The 15,030-nt window shown below is 39.2% G+C and overlaps 1 protein-coding gene across 3 annotated transcripts in view; it reads right to left on the reverse strand.

The window, feature by feature from the left end:
* Nucleotides 1-15,030, reverse strand: part of FRRS1 (ferric chelate reductase 1) — a 57,711-nt gene that overhangs the window by 40,426 nt on the left and 2,255 nt on the right. For 2 of the 3 annotated variants that reach the window (XM_055403027.2, XM_055403025.2), the window contains exons 2-3: nt 3,160-3,355; nt 962-1,098 (exon numbers count right to left, since the gene is read on the reverse strand). In XM_055403027.2, coding sequence (XP_055259002.2) covers nt 962-1,098; nt 3,160-3,355 — 333 coding nt within the window. Of the gene's footprint in view, nt 1-961; nt 1,099-3,159; nt 3,356-3,592; nt 3,669-15,030 lie in introns of those variants that run through there. The other variant, XM_055403028.2, reaches the window with a different exon arrangement.

Consider the following 15,030-nt stretch of genomic DNA (forward strand, 5'->3'; position numbering starts at 1 on the left):
AGGAGACCTGGGTTCAACCCCTGGGTAGGGAAGATCCCCTGAAGGAGGACATGGCAACCCACTCCAGTACTCTTGCCTAGAGAATCCCATGGACAGAGGAGCCTGGCGAGCTGCAGCCCATAGGGTTGCACAGAGTAGGACATGACTGAAGTGACTAAGCAGCAGCAGAAGCATTATTTCATTTATACTGTAAGTTTATGGTTTTCTATTAATATATACAAATAGAATGCAGAATATTCACCAAAAGAAAAAATTCCTGCCTCCAAATATGTAGTATTATCTTTTAGTAATTCCTTTCTCTTGAACAACCTTGTTTCCCACTTTCGTTTATCTGGATACTCATCCTTTAAGGTCTAGCTTAGATCAGCTCTTCCAAAAAGCACTCATTCAATTCCCTACAGTCAGTGTGGCATTTCTGCCATGCTTCTCACCCCCGTGTATGGTTTTAATCTGAGTCATCATACTATCCTACTAATGTGTCTGTCCTATATCCATATGTTCTGCTTATGTGTCATATAGCATATGTCCATAGGCTTTACTTATGTGTAAGGCTCTGAACTCAACAAACAACAAATCTTGTTCATCACCATATCCCTTGCAGGAAAGTTCCTGGTATAGTAAATGTTCATTTAATTAATTAATTAATTACAAAAGTCAGACCTCTGTTTCACTCTAGAACTCTATCTTCAATATCAACATCCTTCAAAATTCAGTACAGTAAGAAACAATATTTTGATAAAATATCAAAAGCTATAAACTTTTAAAACCATGTGCCTACCTTTTCTAGGATGTTGATGCATAAAAATATATTGCCAGTAGAAAAATTAGGTGGAAATTTTGCTCATTGTGACTCTATTCAGATGTCTGCAATACATAGGTAATGTCATTGTTATCTTGCAAACACCACTCAAGTGAAAAGACCCATGGAAACATAGAAAACAGTTTCAAACTAAACACAAACCTGTACATCTTCACAGGTCAGAAGCTGTGACACGTGACTGTCAATCAATGTGAAGGAGCCAACAGGAGGGCCACTCAAATTCTCAGCGTCACGTGCTTCTAAGAGAAAGCCTTTAAATGGTGGCCCTGACAAAGTAACTGAGAAACAAATAAAATGGTAAGTTAAGAGTTTAGCAACATCCCCCAAAAAGACTGGTAGAGGAAACATGTCACAAAATCAGGTGTACATATACAAAACTACTCTAGGAGAGAAAACAGTAGAAATCATCTCATAGTCAAAGAAATTCTAAATCATGTTCCATAGGACATTATTACATGAGGTGTAATAGCTATTCCACAGGGAAGAAAAGGTTGGTTATGGTCAAAGTGTGGTTCACAGGGCCAAAGTAGCTTGAAAAATGCTGGTTAAAAGTACACTTGTGTCTTGACTGCAGATCCCTCAGGGTTTTAACAACCGATCACAATAAACTGTGGAACATTCTGAAAGAGATGGGAATCCCAGACCACCTGACCTGCCTCTTGAGAAACCTGTATGCAGGTCAGGAAGCAACAGTCAGAACTGTACATGGAACAACAGACTGGTTCCAAATAGGAAAAGGTGTACGTCAAGGTTGTATATTGTCACCCTGCTTATTTAACTTATATGCAGAGTACATCATGAGGAACGCTGGGCTGGAAGAAGCACAAGCTGGAATCAAGATTGGTGGGAGAAATATCAATAACCTCAGATATGCAGATGGCACTACCCTTATGGCAGAAAGTGAAGAGGAACTCAAAAGCCTCTTGATGAAAGTGAAAGAGGAGAGTGAAAAGGTTGGCTTGAAGCTCAACATTCAGAAAACAAAGATCATGGCATCTGGTCCCATCACTTCATGGGAAATAGATGGAAAAACAGTGGAAACAGTGTCAGACTTTATTTTTTGGGGCTCCAAAATCACTGCGGATTCTGATTGCAGCCATGAAATTAAAAGACGCTTGCTCCTTGGAAGGAAAGTTATGACCAACCTTGATAGTCTATTAAAAAGCAGAGACATTACTTTGCCAACCAAGGTTCGTCTAGTCAAGGCTATGGTTTTTCCAGTGGTCATGTATGGATGTGAAAGCTGGACTGTGAAGAAAGCTGATCGCCGAAGAATCGATTGCTTTTGAACTGTGGTGTTGGAGAAGACTCTTGAGAGTCCCTTATACTGCAAGGAGATCCAACCAGACCATTCTAAAGGAGATCAGTCCTGGGTGTTCATTGGAGGGACTGATGCTAAAGCTGAAACTGCAATACTTTGGCCACCTCATGCGACGAGTTGACTCACTGGAAAAGACTCTGATGCTGGGAAAGGTTGGGGGCGGGAGGAGAAGGGGACGACCGAGAATGAGATGGCTGGATGGCATCACCGACTCTGTGGACATGAGTTTGAGTGTACTCTGGGAGTTGGTGATGGACAGGGAGGCCTGGCGTGCTGTGATTCATGGGATCGCGGAGAGTCGGACACGACTGAGCAACTGAACTGAACTGAACTGATATCCTATAAAGCTCTAAGAAATAGAATACATGTAACACATAGAGTGTTCTAAATTTATTTTTTCCATAAACTCTTTTTGTTAGAAAATATCTATTAATATTTTGCATTCCTAACGTTGCAGAAAATAGAGTTTGTAAAATGCTGTTATAAATACATCCTTAAGTTTCAGCCTACTTTGTGCCAGAAGAATTAGGGAAACATAAGAAATTATACATTATTAAGTAGGATAAGGGTTTAATACCTTAAGCCAGATAAAATAAGCTTTATTTTCCTCTTCTACTGAGTAAATAGTACTGTTAATGAAGATATATTAAATAATGACAAAAATATTTTAAAACCTATTCTGCGAAATTCCCCGGAGGTCCAGCGGTTAGCATTCAACACTTTCACCTCAGGGCTGGGTTCAGTTCTTGGTTGGGGAACTAAGACCCTGCAAGCTTCGTAGTGTGGTCAAAATTTAAAAAAAAGGTTAGTCTAAATGGATAGTAAATATACTGCTTATGTAATATAGTCATCAGTAGTAGTTAAACACAAAAATGAGAAGTGTAAGATCATGGTCTTATGAAAGCAAATGAACAGATTACATGAAACTATATAAATCCAACAGCAATAAAGATTCAATGCACAGTAAAAAAAAAAAAAGCAAAATGAAAAATGCAAACAGTTAATACCAGCACAATACCTTTGATTCGATCTCCTGGCCTGAATGTCATCTGACTCACTGAAATGTGGTGAGTGGGATGAGACTGTGGGGTATGACCATGCTCAGGAATCATTCCATGGCATGACTTCGTTATTTTTCCACTGGGATAATTAACCACAAAGCTAACATGCAACAGAAGGATGAAGGCACTGATGGTAAATCCAGGAACTGTCATCTTAAAAAGAAGGTTAAAAGTACATTATTTTCAAAGGTAATTAAAATATAAGAGCTATCATATCACAGGACAGTAAGTTCTAGACAACTATCTGCTTTCGATAATCATTTAACCACATTCTCAAAAGTATGTAACATAAAGAATGTGATGTATGAAGCTTGACCTGGATTTGAATCTCAGCTTTTCTAATTACTAACTGTGAAACTTTAGGCAAATCACTTAAGCCTCCTTTCTTACCTGAAAAATAAGGAAACGAAAACTCTCCTTTCAAAACTATTTTAATAAAGTCTATAATAGATACAACCAAAAGTCTGAAAAGGAAGATAATAAATGTTAGCTTTCATTAGCATGATCAGGAAATAATAAAATAATCCAATAAAAGCAAAAGGTTTTGCTACGTTTCATACTAGAAAATTTAAACAAATAAGAAATGTTTCTTCTGAATTTAAATATCATAATCTGAATAAATCTTTGATATGAATTCTCCTAACTTCCCATTAAACTACTCATAATGACAATTTTATTTGTAGCACTGAAAACTGAGGATAACAACCAATTGCAAGAGACAGTATTTCTATTACCTATAGCTCAAATGGGCTTCCCTGGTGACTCAGTGGGAAAGAATCCACCTGCCAATGCAGGAGACTCAGGTTCAATCCCTGGATTGGGAAGATCCCCCAGAGAAGGAAATGGCAACCCACTCCAGTATTCTTGCCTGGGAAATTCCATGGATAGAGAAGCCTGGCAGGCTACAGTCCATGGGGTCACAAAAGAGCAGTAAACAACTTAGCAACTAAACAATAGTCCAGATAGTTCTGAATTGTTAGCCAACAAAATTTTCTTCTCTCATCCAATTTATCTGCTTCTTACCACCTGCCTAACAGAAAACCAGTCCCACCCTTGTCTAGTCCACATCAACCACTCACTTTGTGCATACATTCAGAACCTGCAAATCACAGTATTTAATAAGACTAGAGGTAGAAAGGTGGGCTTCTCTGGTAGCCCAGCTGGTAAAGGATCCACCTGCAATGCAGGAGACCCTGTTCGATTCCTGAGTCAGGAAGATCCTCTGGAGAAGAGATAGGCTACCCACTCCAGTATTCTTAGGCTTCCCTGGATGGCTCAGTCAGTAAAAGAATCCGCCTGTAATGTGGGAGACCTGGCTTTGATCCCTGGATTAGGAAAATCCCCTGGAGGAGGGCATGGCAACCCACTCCAGTATTCTTACCTGCAGAATCCCCATGGACAAAGGAGCCTGGCAGACTGCAGTCCATGGGATCCCAATGAGTCAGACATGACTGAGCGACTAAGCACAGCACAGCACAACAGAGGTAGATGTGTAGGAACATGTTATAGGGCAGCAAAGTTCACAGAGTAGATAGGCTACAGATGAAAAGAACGCAAGAGGCAGTGCATTCTCCATAGAAATGGGAGCTTTCTATACTGTAACTTTGGTCATAAAATAAAAACACCATTACAATCACTAGAAAAAATTATCCTTTTGTAATCATGTAGATTACAACCACACATTGGACCAGAGCTAAACTACAGAAATTCCTACTAGACACAAGAAATTGTGTTGGAGCTACACTCTTTAACTGGCCCTACATGTTACACTAGTGGCAACCAACTAGGTAACTTGGCAACCAATTCTATACCCCTATCTTTTATCAAACATTGAAGCTAGATAGAATTATTCTCATTTGAAGATAAGCTAAAGGAACAAATGAACCAATCAAAAGCTTCTGAAAAATTCTATATCATAAGAGAAGCATATAACTAGACAGCATATTAAAAAGCAGAGACATCACTTTGCCCACAAAGGTCCAAATAGTCAAAGCTATGGTTTTTCCCATAGGCATGCACAGATGTGAGAGCTGGACCATAAAGAAGGCTGAGTGCTGAAGAATTTATGCTTTCGAATTGTGGCACTGGAGAAGACGCTTGAGAGTTCCTTGGACAGCAAGGAGATCAAACCAGTCAATCTTAAAGGAAATCATCCCTGAATATTCATTGGAAGGACTGATGCTGAAACTCCAATACTTTGGCCACCTGATGTGACAAGCTGACTCACTGGAAAAGACCCTGATGCTGGGAAAGATTGAAGCCAAAAGGAGAAGGGGACAGCAGAGTATGAGATGGTTAGGTAGCATCACTGACTCAATGGATATGAATTTGAGCAAACTCCAGGAGATGATGAAGGACAGAGAAGCCTGACGTGCTGTAGTCCACGGGGTTGCAAAGAGTCAGACACGACTTAGCACCTAAACAACAGCAGCAAAGATTTCTCTGTAGGCTCAGAGGAAAAGCATAACTTGAAAATCAGTTCAGTTCAGTCGCTCAGTCATGTTCAACTCTTTGTGACCCCATGGACTGCAGCACACCAGGCTTTTCTGTCTATCACCAACTCCCAGAGCTTGTTCAAACTCATGTCCATCAAGTCAGTGATGCCATCCAGACATCTCATCTTCTGTCATCCCCTTCTCCTCCTGTCTTCAATCTTTCCCAGCATCAGGGTCTTTTCTAATGAGTCAGTTTTTCCTATCAGGTAGCCAAAGTATTGGAGTTTCAGCTTTAGCGTCAGGCCTTCCAATGAATATTCAGGATTGATTTCCTTTAGAATTGACTGGTTTGATCTCCTTGCAGTCCAAGGGACCCTCAAGAGTCTTCTCCAACACCACAGTTCAAAAGCATCAATTCTTTGGCGCTCAGATTTCTTTATGGTCCAACTCTCACATCCATACATGACTACTGGGAAAACCATAACTTTGACTAGATGGACCTTTGTTGGCAAAGTAATGTCTCTGCTTTTTAATATGCTCTCTAGGTTGATCATAGCTTTCCTTCCAAGGAGCAAGAGTCTGTTAATTTCATGGCTACAGTCATCCTCTGTAGTAACTCTGAAAATAGTTAATTACTATAGGAAACAATATTTAAGAAAATAACTGCTGGAGCAATAGAAAAATTTTCTGTTCAAACATGGCTTCCAGATCCTTTTGTTAGGGCAGACCAGCTTTTTAAGGCCGTACAAAATTTACTGGAGAGGATCAAGGTCATTATTTTAACCATGTGATCTTGGCCAAGTTATTATGAAAATTAAATGCAGAAATGTGCCTCACCTAAAGTATAGTACAGCGAAAAGTTTGTTTGTGAATATAGTGAATATATTCACTATAGTGAATACTTAGTTTGATTTAACTAATATTTATTTGTCACTGATTTTGTGTCAGGTGAAAGTGGAAACAAGATTTTTAGTCTCTGCTATGAATCCACCTGTCAGTGCAGGAGACCCAAGAGACTCAGGTTTGATCTCTTGGTGAAGATCTCCTGGAAGAGGAAATGGCAACCCACTCCAGTATTCTTGCCTGGAAATTTCCATGGACAGAGGAAAGCAAAGTGGAAAAGCACATTAGGAATTATCAGAGCACGCTGTATGAGATGAGAAAGGGAAGTGACAAAGACACCATTCACTACTGTCATTCATTAGGAAAATATTACAAGGTCAGACAGAGAAATAGAAAGCAGCAATTTCTTTGTCCTTGGTCAGATACTGACCATTTAAGGTAAAGTCTATTTTCATTCTGATCGGTAATGACAATTTTTCAATTAATGATTTAAGGAACCACTTTTTAAAAATAATATGTTAATTCATTAACCAACCTATGCTAACAAGACTGCATAGTTAAGAAAAGGTATAAAGACTTATATGTGAAAACATTTAAGCTAAAACTGTGGAAGGTGGATAATGAGCTATTATATTACAAGACCACCCTTCAAGCACTGGAAAAACTCCCACCAATTTTGTATGATTTTTACAGGCTTTTAATATTCACATTCTACCATGACTATGATATAGAGAACAAAAGAAAAGATACCAGAGCTTGGATTTTGTCATCCCAGGACGACAGACCTCTTGGTTTAAAAGGTTAAAAGAGAGATTACCCTGATTTTCTAACTGAAAAATTACCAAACCTGATGAGATTTATACAGTTTTCTTTCTTGCCTGGAAGACAGGTACTTAGTAAAAAGGTAAAATGACTGCCTTTACATGCTCTGGACTTCCCAGGTGGCTCAGCAGTAAAGAATCTGTCTGGAGTGCAGGAAACCTGGGTCTGATCCCTGGGCCAGGAAGATCCCCTGGAGAAGGGACTGGCAACCCACTCTACCATTTCTGCCTGGAGAATTCCATGAACAGAGGAGCCCAGCAGGCTACAGTTCATGGGGTTGCAAAGAGTTGGACATGACTGAGCAACTAACACTTACCACACTCTATGTATGTCTCACATGAAAATAAACTTTGTTATTTAAATACTAAGCTCTTGTACCTGGATGAATACGTAATTATTATTTTGGTGACTGTGAACTACAGAGATTAATCAGGACAACATATTTATTACAACAAAGTAAAATTCAGATAAAATGAGAAGAATTCAATTGAAAATACATGTAAGAAAAAGTATTATGTGTTCATTAAGGATACTTTTAAATAAAGCAGTCATTAAACATCTTTTAATTGTGTTACTCCAAGAACATGTGAGAAAAAAGAAGTACGGAGGAAAGCACATCTTTGAAAACCATGTGAGATGAGTAAGCTAGCAAATAACTAATCAAGCCTAGTTATAGTTCATTAAAGCTCTAGCTTTTATTACCAGTCACTGATTTTAAATGAAAGCATCAAAGGAGTTCAAAAGTTAACACAGACACAAAAAATTGTGGGAAGTCGCCAGTAACACCTACTCCACATCAAACAGGAAATGAGTGTGGGCACTGAGAGTCTTAATTAAAGCACAGGTATGAAGTAAAAAGGTTTTCTCAATTATGAAAAGTCACAAACAAGTAAAAACTTAACCAGAAGAGTTTACTATAAAAAATATAAAAATTTGGCAAAAGATATTTTTTGCTATATCTTGTGGGTATTTTTAATTTTTTTTTTATCACACCCAGAGTTAAGAAATATCTTTATGACCTTACAAACATTTCAAGAGCCATCATTTACTTTTACCACACATGATAAACTCATATATTTTCTATCCTGTTACATTCTTCTTGTTGTTGTTTAGTCACTAAGTCATGTCCGAGTCTTTTGCAACCCCATGTACTATAGCCCTCCATGCTCCTCTGTCCATGAGATTTCCCAGGCAAGAATACTGGAGTGGGTTGCCATTTCTTTCTCCAGGGGATCTTCCTGACCCAGGGATTGAATCCATGTTTCCTCATTGGCAGGCAGGTTCTTTACCACTGAGTCACCAGGGAAGCCCTGGTTACATCCAACTGAATTGTTATTTCATAATCTACCAATGACTCTAACCTGCAATTTGAAAACATTATTTCACGGCACATACAGACCAGACCATTAAAGTTCAGTCTTGAAAGTTCTAATTTAAGAGGATCAGGGATTTCAGTTTAAAAAAAAAAAAAGGAGAGTTCTCAGAACTATAGAAGAGACAAATAAGCCAAGCCACAAGGAGGATTTTGGAGATAGAGATGGACTTATCCAATGGAAAAAAGTCTGATTCTGTATTATATCATTTATAAACCTGAACAAAAACTATAAATATGGCTAGTAAATTAGCTTTCCTTCGGAGAAGGCAATGGCAAGCCACTCCAGTACTGTTGCCTAGAAAATCCCATGGATGGAGGAGCCTGGTGGGCTGCAGTCCGTGGGGTCGCTAGGAGTCGGACACGACTGAGCGACTTCACTTTCACTTTTCACTTTCACACATTGGAGAAGGAAATGGCAACCCACTCCAGTGTTCTTGCCTGGAGAATCCCAGGGACAGGGGAGCCTGGTGGGCTTCCGTCTATGGGGTCACATAGAGTCGGACACGACTGAAGTGACTTAGCAGCAGCAGTAGCAGCAGCAGAGATCTGAAAACTGTTTCAAAGAGGTAAAGGGAGAGATCAGTATTACATGATTTTTAGAGAGGAGGGTCTGTGCAATCAAGTACACATCTTGGTAAAATTTACTGTTTTTCTCAAGGAGGAGACATCTTAGTGAATGGTTTTAGTGCTCCTCTAAGTACAGGAAGATGCAAGAAACTGGGTTCATAAAATTTCCCCTAAAAATGTCTATCTGCAGGCCTGTCCTGCCATTTTTCCCAGACCACAGAGTGCCTCATGCTGTCTTCACTGTGAACTTCTTTCTGGGTATACCACAGGTCAGCGACTGAAGCAGCTGATGACTTGATTCTGAAGTTGGGCAACATTCTTTACAATCCCTTCCCTTTTGGTCTTAACTTCAACCAAGATTTAGTAAGCATTTTGTGACAAATTTGCCCCCCGGTAGTAGGAAGACTCATTCCCAGATCAGCAAAGATTTCACTGATAGGCTCTCAATGTGCTATTACTGAACTAAGCCCAGTTAACAATAGCCAAAAGTCTCCAGACCACCTGTCTTATGGTACAGGAAATGGTTCCTTTTTGTTGTTTCTTCCCACTACTAGAGTTACACTTTACAATCGTTGAGCTTACAGTACTACGTAGTTGGTCAATCATTTCAGGTTTCCTAATCATCACTAAATTTACCTGAGGTCAGTGACACATTTGGTAGTGCAAGAAACAATAATCATGTAAAATAGGCAGAATACAAATAATATAGCTAGTAACATTAATAAGGACATCAGTAAGTATTTAAGCATCTGGTCCCATCACTTCATGGGAAATAGATGGGGAAACGGTGGAAACAGTGTCAGACTTTATTTTGGGGAGCTCCAAAATCACTGCAGATGGTGATTGCAGCCATGAAATTAAAAGACGCTTACTCCTTGGAAGGAAAGTTATGACCAACCTAGATAGTATATTAAAAAGCAGAGACACTACTTTGCCAACAAAGGTCCATCTAGTCAAGGCTATGGTTTTTCCAGTGTCATGTATGGATGTGAGAGTTGGACTGTAGAGAAAGCTGATCACCAAAGAATTGATGCTTTTGAACTGTGGTGTTGGAGAAGACTCTTGAGAGTCCCTTGGACTGCAAGGAGATCCAACCAGTCCATTCTAAAGGAGATCAGTCCTAGGTGTTCACTGGAGGGACTGATGCTGAAGCTGAAACTCCAATACTTTGGCCACCTCATGCAAAGAGTTGACTCACTGGAAAAGACCCTGATGCTGGGAGGGATTGGGGGCAGGAGGAGAAGGGGACGACAGAGGATGAGATGGCTGGATGGCATCACCGACTTGATGGACATGGGTTTGGGTGTACTCCGGGACTTGGTGATGGACAGGGAGGCCTGGTATGCTGCAATTCATGGAGTCACAAAGAGACAGACATGACTGAGCAACTAAACTGAACTGAATTGAAGTATTTAAGCTAAAGACTTTCATCAGGTGTAACCCAGTATTTCTTCAGGTCATCTGACCAGTTTGTTTTACATCAATCGCTGTCTTTAGGAGAAACAATATACTGGCTTCATACACAAAAGTGAAAGTGTTAGTCACTCAGTTGTGTCTTTTTTCACCCCATGGACCATAGTCCACCAGGCTCCTCTGTCCATGGAATTCTCCAGGCAAGAATACTGGAGTGGGGTAGCCATTCCCTTCTCCAGGAGATCTTCCCAACTAAGGGGTTGAACCTGGGTCTCCTGCATTGCAGGTGAATTCTTCACCATCTGAGTTCACCAAAGATGTCTGCGTGTACAAGGTAATCAACCTTGAGTAATCAACCCCTTACTGGATTGAGAAAGGAATCCATGACTATATGACTGGTGCCGGAAGAAAAATCTATCTTTATTGTTGAGGAGGTATTTGTCTGGTTAACCCATAATACAAATGCATAGTGCACACTAGAGGGGAGACAGATGGCCAAAAGCGGCAGAGAAAAAGTTTATGTTTAAATGTTCCTTGTCTGGCAACCCACTCCAGTATTCTTGCCTGGAGAATTCCATGGACAGAGGAGCCTGGCAGGCTAGAGTCCATGGGGTCACAAAGAGTTAGACATGACTGAGTGACTAACATTTTCACTTTCACTTGTCTGGCATAAAACATGAATATTTGTTTCATCGTAACGGTAATATAAAAACATTGCAACCCCTAAAGCACTTGAATGCTACTTTCAGAATTTCTATCAAGCACATTCCATAATGTTTAAAATTAATAACTACTTTTTATTCAATATTGCTTTTATTTTATTAACTAAAATTACAATGGCATCATTTTCTTTCGCTTTGTTATAAGTATAAAATTTTTCAAAATGCTTATAAGTTAAACATACTTTTGTTTATGTTTTGGCCTAGAAACAGAATCACCATTTCTTAATAATGCTTCCATTAAAAAATGAAATTGAAATTCCAAGCTGAATGATAAAGTAATTTTGGGACACAGTACATGTAATTTCAGGATTTCATCTAGGAGCTAGGGCAAAAGCCTATGACCAAAAGCTAGAGGGACTGGGGTTAAAGATACCCATAGGTGTTCACCTTTCAGTGGCAGAGCTAGGCATGAAGAGTTTTAGAAAAGTAGGTAGAACCAGAGAAGGATAAGGAGACTGACAAAATCAGATAAGACTAAGCACAAGAGATATACAGAAAGCAATGAAATTTCTATAGCAATAAGAAAGGAAATGATTAGCTTTACTATAGTGGGGGGAAGAAGGGGAACATAGTAAGAAAAGGAAGAAAAAGGAACATACATTTGGTGATAAACTAGTAGAGACTACATCTAACATAATCCTTACAACAAGCATCATTATAGAGATAAAGAAACTGAGACCAGGAAATGTACACAAAATCCTGCATACTTTTAGGATTAGAACCCAAATCTAACTCCAACATTTGCATTCTCTTCACTTCAAATCTTTGCTCCCTCCTTGGAGAGAGAGGATCTGGAAGGTGCAGTGAGAATCCAAATTTCACAACAAACAATGTGAGTGGGGGCATAGTATGACAAATGAGAAATCAAAATTAGCCTACTTTATTCAGAATGTTGGCTCTACTATATGAGTCTGAGAAGCAAAGTAGAGATTTCTCTCATAAAACGAAAGCCCCTGAAACAATGGATATAAAAACAACTGGTATAATGCTTAAAAACACTGTCAATCAATGGTAATTGCCATCATTTATTATCACTAGTCACTTTCCATATCGTCGTTATGCGCTAAGTTCTTCGGATGAACACCATTGTGGTTAAACAATTGAGATTTCCATGTGTTTCTTTCACCTGCATTTAATTTGTTCAAGCCTTTTGAAATATTTCAGAAAATGTGTTCCCCTTCTTGCCAGTAATTTAACTTCACCTTCATAGAAAGCTTCCATATCAAGAGTTAAACTGACTTTGATAGCTGAATCTCAAATTTTAGAGAAATTGAAAACCAGGTTAAGTATTCACTTCCCCAGATAAAAATGTTTCAGACTCCATTTTCACAGCAGGAAGTACAGAGAAAAATGAATTTTTAAAATTAACAATTGGAGTTATGACATTTTCGGTAAAGGTTCTAAAAAACAAAGAGCATTTTAAAAATGGCACTGCTGCTAACTGCTAAGTCACTTCAGTCGTGTCCAACTCTGTGTGACCCCATAGACGGCAGCCAACCAGGCTCCCCCGTCCCTGGGATTCTCCAGGCAAGAACACTGGAGTGGGTTGCCATTTCCTTCTCCAATGTGTGAAAGCGAAAAGTGAAAGTGAAGTCGCTCAGTCGTGTCCGACTAGTAGTGACCCCATGGACTGCAGCCCACCAGGCTTCCCTGTCCATGCGATTTTCTAGGCAAGAGTACTGGAGCGGCTTGACAGTCAATCTGAGATCTGTCAGGTGTGACAACCTAAAATGGTCAAAAAGAATTTAGAGTTTAAGTAAAAGAAAAGGTAAAGGAAAACCATTGAAGAAGAAGAACCAGAAGCTCTCCAATCTAATTCTGATTCCCCTAATCACAGCATCATCAGAAAGCTTTTTCTCTTACATGAAGATGTCATTGTCATTGGACACACAGTGTGTGACTGCTCAGTCATGTCCGACTCTTTGCGACCCCATGGACTGTAGCCTACCAGGCTCCTCTTTCCATAAAATTTTTCAGGCAAAAATACTGGACTGGGTTGCCATTTCCTTCTCCAGGGGATCTTCCTGACCTAGGGATTGAACACACGTCCTCTGTAGCTCCTGCATTGGCACGCAGATTCTTTACCACTAAGCCACTTGGGAAGATATCCACCCCCAAGACTTTTTTCCTTGACCCCTGCATTTCTCTACAGGCTATCCCTTCCATAGCCTCAGTTATCACCCCTGAATAATATTTCCCAAATCTTTCAATTGCCCCCATCCCACAACTCAATAATGCTTCAACGCAGATTTCCAAGTATCTATAGACTTCTGTTTGGATGACAATAAGCTCATTTTTTTCTGAAATGAAATTCATTATTTTTTTCCTCCAAACTAGCTCTTGCATATGACTTTCCTATTTTTATGGTGGCCTATCAACATTTCTAGTCAACAGATTTGAAACCCCAAATTCTCAAGATTTGACTCCAAACACTCTTTGGGACCCCAATTTCCAAACAAGCTCAGCGGATTCCACCTCTACTCTTCCATTTGCCTACTTATCCCTTCAGCTTCTCTCTTCTACTTTTCATTCTATTATATCTGTCTGCTGCTTTCCATTCCAACAACACCTTCAAGCATAAAGCTTTCATTACCTGTCACCCAGATTAGTGAAATCCTTTCCATTACCTCCTTGTTTTTGCATCTCCATTCTAATCTGTCCTACAAAACACCACAAGATCATTTCCCTAAAGCACAATTCTCATTACATCACTCCTCTCTCCAAAAACCTTCTAGAGCTTCTCAGGACTTACTCAAGGACAAAAGCATTACGCATTTACTGTGTATTCAATCCAATCCATGCTCCAGCAACAATGTACCATTTGTACTTGTTTCTGGAACAAGTACTTCACTTTTTTTCTACCCATGTTCTGTCTTCTAACTGGGACCTCCATTATGCTACACACCAAATTCCTACCCATATAAAAACAGAAATATGTTAAATGGAAAAAAAAAAATAGATACAAAAATATCTGAACATTGTTTAAAAAAAAAAAGGTAAGTTGCCTATCATTTCATGTAAAATGCAAAAGACTGGTAATACCCAATATCAGCAAGGATGTGGAGAAGTAAGTGCTCTCATACAGTGAAGAGTGTAAATCACTGCAATATTTTTAGAGGAAATGTAACAATCTCCTACTGAACTAAAATATGTTTAACCTTTGACTGAGGAATTTCACTTCTAAGAATTTATCCTACAAAAAAAAACCCACACAACAAACAGCACAGGAAATACAGTCAATATTTTTTTAAAAACTTTGTATGGAGTATATTTTATATAAATTCGAATTACTCTGCTGTATACCTGAAACTAATATAATATTGTAGGCCAACTAGACTTTAATTTTTAAAAAAGAAAAAGAAAAGTCCACAGAGTTATGCAAGGATTATTTATAATAATAAAAATTTAAGACAATTTAGGTGTTTACAAGAATATTCTATGCTATGCATGCTCATGCTCAGTCTCTCAGTCATGTCCAACTATTTGCCACCCCATGGACTGTGGCCCATCCTCTATCTACAGGATTTCCCAGGCAAAAATACTGGAGTGGGTTGCCATTTCCTTCTCCAGGGAATCTTCCCAACCCAGGGATTGAAACTGTGTCTTCTGTGTCTCCTGCATTGGCAGGTGGATTCTTTACCACTGAGTCAC

Source organism: Moschus berezovskii, chromosome 4, assembly GCF_049115385.1.
Source record: "Moschus berezovskii isolate FMDL1 chromosome 4, NW_MosBer_1.0, whole genome shotgun sequence".
Lineage (NCBI taxonomy): Eukaryota > Metazoa > Chordata > Mammalia > Artiodactyla > Moschidae > Moschus > Moschus berezovskii.